This window comes from Sprattus sprattus (assembly GCF_963457725.1).
Source record: "Sprattus sprattus genome assembly, chromosome: 6".
Taxonomy (NCBI): Eukaryota; Metazoa; Chordata; class Actinopteri; order Clupeiformes; family Clupeidae; genus Sprattus; species Sprattus sprattus.
The window spans coordinates 17993510-18000885 of NC_137925.1; the positions used below are offsets into that span (position 1 = coordinate 17993510).

At 43.9% G+C, this 7376-nt stretch overlaps 1 protein-coding gene across 1 annotated transcript; it reads left to right on the forward strand.

Annotated features, from left to right (window-relative positions):
- Nucleotides 1-6310: 6310 nt before the first annotated feature.
- On the forward strand, nucleotides 6311-7376 carry LOC308367056 (proteinase-activated receptor 4; the record flags this gene model as incomplete). The annotated part of the gene is given in 2 exon segments (XM_080840879.1): nucleotides 6311-7308; nucleotides 7310-7376. Coding segments are annotated over 2 exon segments (1065 nt in total).

Below are 7376 nucleotides of genomic sequence, written 5' to 3' on the forward strand. Positions count from 1 at the left end.
GTTTTGAGTTATATGATTATGAACACACTAAATTGTTGTGCTTTCAAGTCATAAATTAAGCCAAAATGGCCAGATATGTGTCACAATTAATGTCCACCTTCGTTTTTACTTGGCTTAAGAGTGAATGTTTTGTTTGCCAAAATTGTGCTTCCACCATTTAGAAAAATGCCCTTTTGCAGTAGGTTGTTTTGAGTTGATTGAACACACTGAATTGTTGTACTTTCACGTCATACATTAAGCCAGAATGGCCAGTTGTGTCAAAATGAATGTCCACCTTTATTTTTACTTTGCTTAAGAGTGAACGTTTTTAATTTTTTGCAAAAATTGTATGTGCTTCCACAAATTGTTATGCTATGAGAAAATTAAAAAGTAATACGCTTGACTGATTATTCTTTGTTGTGTTTAATTTTTCTAAGGCAATCGGTTTCCTTAATTCCTTTAAGTTAGCAGGGCTATTTAGTGAAGTCACATTTACTTGGGTTGTATGAGTAACACTTAGAAAATAAAACGTAATTTAATTACATTTGTTAAAGAAAACATAAATAGTAGTCATTCAAGTTAATTCAACTATTTGTAAGTCAACATAAATAGACATACAGTAAACCTAACTTGAAAATTCCAGTTAAATTAACTTAATTTGTTCAAGGCAACCGGTTTCCTTCATTCCTTTCGGTAAGATCAACGTTTACAGTTTATGACGTGCATCATCGTGGTTGGAATAGACTCATTAGCCTACTCACGCTACACAATACCAGTATGACACAGGTCTAAAATATTCACCAACATCAGTAATTGTTCGCCTCAACTGCGTTTGGAGTAGCCAGACATATAATTATCATCTCCACATATTAACAAACACTAACATACTGCTAGCCAAACAACGTTACTACATTACGGAAATCTCGAGTACATTCATATTACAAGAAAACAGACTTACAGTTCGTCAGTGACTCACAAACGTATCGGAAAGGAATAGGAAACAGGACGTCCACTACTAAGCTGTAAACAAACACGCAAACTATTGCCGTGCAGACTCCTCTGGTGATTTGCCGCGTAGGCTACTGACCGAATGACCAGTAGGGTTCTTCTTCCTCTTCTTTGTTTTAAGGCGGTTGGCAAGCAACTTTTAGTGTGCATTACCGTCACGTTAGTGCCAGTCATTCTCTGTGTGATTTGTTTTTTGTGCAATGCCTAATCAGATCCGCAGTCCACCACGCTCTGTCTATGTTGACATGCTTCTTACAGATCTGAAAGCTAGTTATTCCAACTAAGTGTTTTTTTTTTTTTTTAGCAGAACAGGGGGTAGGGAGAGAGTAGTGGAGAGGTACTGGAAAGCGCTCCACAGGAACGGGGCATTCAGGGACATTTGTCTGAACATGCACAACATTCCTCCCACACCAGAGCATATCGGTCCATCTTATTGAAGTTGCATGGGTTTATTTGCATGTGACTGAAAACCGAAAGTAAAGGTTTAAAGCATAATACAGAAAAGACACTAGGGGGCAGTATTACACTCTCTTGACCAATGTCAAATTACTAGCTTACAACACTCCCACTTAATTTTACAACGGTATTAAGTCTTTTATGCTAACGTACATCACTCAGACTTGAACTGGAATATTCAACTTAAGATAAACCCTTAACACACACTAGCAAGTATCTTGTTATTCCTTACCTTCAAAAATTAACCTAGCTATGCAGAGCACATTTAAACAGCATTAAACATTATGCCTTTTAAACTGAATTAAGTAGGACAAAGTCCAATCTCTCTTCTGAGATATTCACACTTCGGTCTAGGTACTGGCTTTGTCAGAATATCAGCCTTCATCTCCTCAGATGGACAGTATTTCAGCTGAATTTGTCCATTCTGCACACATTCACGAATATAATGGTAACGAATGTCTATGTGCTTGGTTCTTGAGTGATCGACTGGATTCTTCGCTATTGCGATGGCTCCTTGGTTGTCCTCATGGATCACAGTTGGTGTAGTGTCCATTCCGAGATCACTCAGAAGTCGTTGAAGCCAGGTACATTCTTGAGCTGCCTGACTGAGTGCGACATACTCTGCCTCAGCAGATGACAGTGCAACTGTTAACTGCTTTTTACTGAGCCAACTCACTGCTCCTCCACCCAGCAGAAAAACATTGCCTGTTGTTGAGTGACGATCGTCTTGATCTCCGGCCCAGTCAGCATCTGAGAATCCGATCAACGTTCCAGATTCTGATCTTTCATACTTGAGAACAAGATTCAGCGTCCCTTTCAGGTATCGAAAAATTCTCTTGACAGCAGTCAAGTGTGCTGCATTTGGATCTGCATTGAACTTTGATACAGCACTCACTGCTTGTGCTATGTCTGGCCTTGTAGCCATTGCAGCATACAGCAGACTTCCTACCATGGACTGGTAAGTGCTTGGGTTCACTGGCTTACTAACTCCATCAATCTTTTTCAGCTTGACGTTTGCGTCAGCTGGAGTTGCAACAGGATTGGCATTGTCCATTTTATACTTTCGAAGTATTGCTTCAATGTAATGCTTCTGGTGAAGAAACACGCAATTATTTTCGTGATCTTGGACAACAGAGATGCCCAGGATGTAGGACAGCTCTCCCATGTCTTTCATCTTGTAGCGCTTCTGCAGTGCAGCTTTCAGCTCATTCATGCTTTCCATTGACTCGGTAATCAGAATCAGATCATCCACATACACAGCAAGTATCTCTAACTCCTTCTGAGATCTCACAAACACACAGGGATCTGATGCACTCTGTTTGAAGCCTAGGTCTTTCATGAATTCTGTGAAAGTCTTGCTCCAGCAACGAGGAGATTGCTTCAGTCCGTATATGGACCTCTTGAGCTTGCACACTAGATGTTCCTGCCCTGGTTTGACATAGCCCTCTGGTTGCTCCATGTAGATTTCCTCTTCTAGATGTCCATTCAGGAATGCAGTCACAACATCCATCTGGTGTACATGTAGATTGTTCTGGACAGCAAAGGCAAGTAAGGTACGAATTGAGCTGAAACGTACCACAGGTGAAAAGGTTTCATAATAGTCAGCACCATACCTCTGTGAGTAACCCTTGGCAACGAGTCTGCATTTGTATCTTTCCACTCGTCCATCACTATGATGCTTTACCTTGAACACCCATCTTGACCCTATGGCCTGTCTATCTCTTGGCAAGTCAACCAAATCCCAGGTTTCATTTTCCAGCAGTGACTCATATTCCAGGTCAGCCGCTTCCTGCCACTCCTTTGTATTTGGTGTCATTAATGCCTCTTTGAGTGTGATTGGTTCTGTGACATGACAAACATTGGCATAATGATCAACAGTCACTACATCAACATACTCATCATATCCGTATCTTGTAGGAGCTTTTCTGACTCTGCCACTCTCTCTCATGGCTTCACTGACAGTAGCCTCGTCAGCTGGTGCTCCCGTCTCTTCCGGTGTCATGATGGTCTCCTTGTCTGAACAAGAAATGTCCACTTCCTGTTTCCAGTTGAAGTCTGATTCGTTAAAGACAACATCTCGGCGAATTAGAATTCTCCTTTTGTCTTCGTCCCACAAACGATAGCCTTTGGCGTTGTTTGCATATCCAACGAAACGAAGTTTCACTGCTTTCATGTCCAGTTTTCTTCTTTCTATGTCTGGTACATGTGCATAAGCAATACAGCCAAACACTCTCATGTGACTCAGGTCTGGTTTTTTGCCACACCATCTTTGATAGGGTGTACCTTCCTTCAGAACACATGTGGGTAGCCTGTTCTGTATGTAAGCTGCAGTTGCCACGGCCTCTGCCCAGTACATCTTTGGCAATTTAGCATGAGCTAACATACTTCTAGCTGCTTCGACTAGTGTCCTATTTTTCCTTTCTGCAACACCATTTTGCTGTGGTGCATATGGTACCGTCATTTCATGGTGAATACCTTGATCCTTCAAGTGTTCCTGAAATTCTCTGGACGTGTATTCTCCTCCATTGTCGGTTCTCAATCAAATGACTTTTCGGCCACACTCATTGGTGAATGTTTTTTCAAATTCCTTGAATTTGCTAAGCACCTCACTTTTTTGTTTTATGAAGTATACTTTGCAGCATCTTGAGTAGTCATCAATGAAAGTTACAAAGTACTTTAATCCACTTATAGATTCAGTCTGCATGGGACCACAGACATCACTATGAACTAGCTGTAGCTTCTGCTTGGTACGAATTTCTCCCACTGGTTTGTATGGCTTTCGAGACATCTTACCCTCAACACATGCTTCACAGAAGAGTAATTCTTTCTCTGCACAAAAGTCCACACCTTTCGTCAGTTTTTTCAGTTCTTTCAATTTGGTCGTATGACCCAGTCTCTGATGCCATAGACTGGTAGCTACTGATGCACTTGATGCATTGTGACAGACAGATGAGCTTCCTTCGACATCCAGCTGGTAAATTCCATCAGCTCTTTGTGTCCCCATTCCAGAAAGATCTCCATCTTTTCCACGTATGTAGCAACGAGACTTGTTGAACTTCACTGTATTTCCTTTTCTGACAGCAGCTCCCACTGAGAAAAGATTTCCAGACAACTTGGGAACATACAGTACATCGTACATCTTGACAGGTTTTATTTCGCTGACTTTGAATGTCATTCTCAGTATGACGTTTCCAAGTCCTAGGGCGTCAACCACCCTGCCATCACCAAGTTTGACTGACTGCGGTTTAGGAAATTCTTGGTAATCTTGTAGAATCTCTCTGTGACATGTCATGTGCTTTGATGCACCAGAGTCTATCAACCACTCAACCTGTTGTGGTATCTCATTCTCTTTTCTCTCTTCAGCAACAAAGGCACTCTCAGACGAACTCTCTGCATCCTCACACACCATGCTCTTGGCCTTGTGGGTTTTATTTTTATTTTTCCAATTTTTACAGTCCCGTTTCAGGTGACCTTCCTTCCCACAATTGTAGCATCGATATGAGCTATATTTGTCTGCTCCCACTGCCCTGGGATTAGCCTGCATTTCTCCATATACTTGTGTTGACATGGCTGATGCACCTCCTGATGCACTACCACTAGCACCACTATCATTAGCATGCAAACGTTTCTGCTCTTCATTTATCAGCGCTTGCTGAACAAACTGGAGTGTTAAATTATCCATTTTTGTCTCTAGTGCAGTGACAATTGTTGCATAGCTTGGTGGTAGGCTACCTAGCAGTGTTACAATCTGGTCTTCATCAGCAATCTGTGTACCTATTGCTCCTAATTTATCAGTCAGTTCCTTCATTCGTTTCAAATGTTCAGTTATATTTTCTCCTTCTTTCATTTCACATCTGAAATATTTCTTCTTGAGAAACAACTTATTAGCAAGAGTGTCTCTTTCAAAATGTGCTCTTAGCGTGTCCCACGCTTCTTTTGGAGTCTGACAGCTTGTTATCAGGTACAATTGAGGTGTACTTACATTCAGCACGAGTACAGAGAATGCCTTCTCCTTCCGTTTTTGGAAATCTGCTCGAATCTGTGCATTAGCATCTGCTGCTAAGGTTTCTGTTTCCATGACCATGCCCCATAGTCCTTTAGCCTTCAGCAAGTGTTCAATCTGAAATTTCCATGTTGCCCAATTATCTGGTCCGCTCAGCTTCTCAATAAACAGCTTATCTTCCATTGTGAATCCCACAACACCGTCTATACCACACAAATTCCGTGTAAAATAGCCTTTTTAGCGACACTCTGGGCCCATAACCTATTGAAGTTGCATGGGTTTATTTGCATGTGACTGAAAACCGAAAGTAAAGGTTTAAAGCATAATACAGAAAAGACACTAGGGGGCAGTATTACACTCTCTTGACCAATGTCAAATTACTAGCTTACAACACATCTACCTGTTCAGCTCAAAGACTAGCGTAGCTGCACCGATTAGCGGCCAGTCTGTTGAGTCTGCTGCACCGATTAGCGACCAGTCTGAGTGTGGAACTTCAGGTCTGTCTCAACAATGTGTGGCCACCATTGTTCAAGATTAAACCTGAATCATGACTGACCAAAATCCAAGACCCACTCCAATATATGGTATAAAATTAAATACTATCAATGTGTACAGTAAACACAATGGGAACACGACTTTTTGGATTTATTCAAGGGAACTGACTGCGATTCAGACAGAGCTGCACCTCTCCAGGTAATAACATCAGAAGAGTTAAAGGAAAAACTCTGTGTTGCACTGTGGTCCTTGAGAAACATCATTTCATTCTCTTTATTCCCCTGATTTTATGACAACATGCATATGAAAATGACAATAAAGCTAGTAAAGCTGATCTCATCTGATCACCTATGCTGTTGTGCCGCAGGGATGCGCAGCTGGATAATGAACAACTACAACGAATTGAGCCCAGTGAGTAAGCGCCAGATCCAGGGCAATGACACGACGGTGCTGCTGCCCATCCTCTACCTCGTGGCCTTCGTGGTGGGCCTCCCCTCCAACCTGGTGGCCCTGTGGGTGCTGCTATCCCACACCAAGAAGCAGCCATCCACCATCCTCCTCATCAATCTGAACATCTGCGACCTGCTACTGCTGGTCGTGCTGCCCTTCCGCATCGCCTACCACTTCCATGGCAACAACTGGACGCTGGGCGAGCCCCTGTGTCGCCTGGTGATATCCGTCTTCTACGGGAACACTTACGGCTCGGTGCTGAGCCTGGCACTGATCGCCTTCGACCGCTACCTGGCACTGGTGCACCCGCTGGGTGGGCGGGCACTGCGCAGCTACAGCTTCTCCGTCTACATGTGCATAGCGGCATGGGCGGTGGTCGTGGCCGCCATGGCGCCCCTGCTGGCCACACAACAGACCTACACGCTCAAGTCCCTCAACATCACCACCTGCCATGATGCGCTGCCCGTGGAGGAACAGGGCAGCTTCTTCCTGCCATACTTTGAAAGCCTGTTCACCATTTGCTTTCTGCTGCCACTGCTGGTGGTGGTGTTCTGCTACGGCTGTATCCTGCACACGCTGGTCAAGGCTGGCCGGCGCTACAACCACGCTGCGCGTGTCACCGTGCTGACGATAGTTGTGTTCCTGGTGTGCCTGTTGCCCAGCAACATGCTACTGCTCTTGCACTACTCTAACATGGTGTATGCGGGCAAGGCAGGCGAGGACACCCTCTACGTCCCCTACATGGTAATGTTGGCACTCAGCACCTTCAACAGCTGCCTGGACCCCTTCATCTTCTACTACGTGTCTGAGGACTTCCGGGAGAAGGCGCACCAGATGCTGTTCTGCAGGAAGCCCAGGCTGCTGTCCACCTCCAGCAAGCAGGACAAGCGCTTGACCTCTGGGTCCTCTCGGACCAAGGCTCTCGACCTCGAGCCAGGTGATAGTTATTCCCGAGGCAACCATGTTGAAGGGGAATATGGCCTGA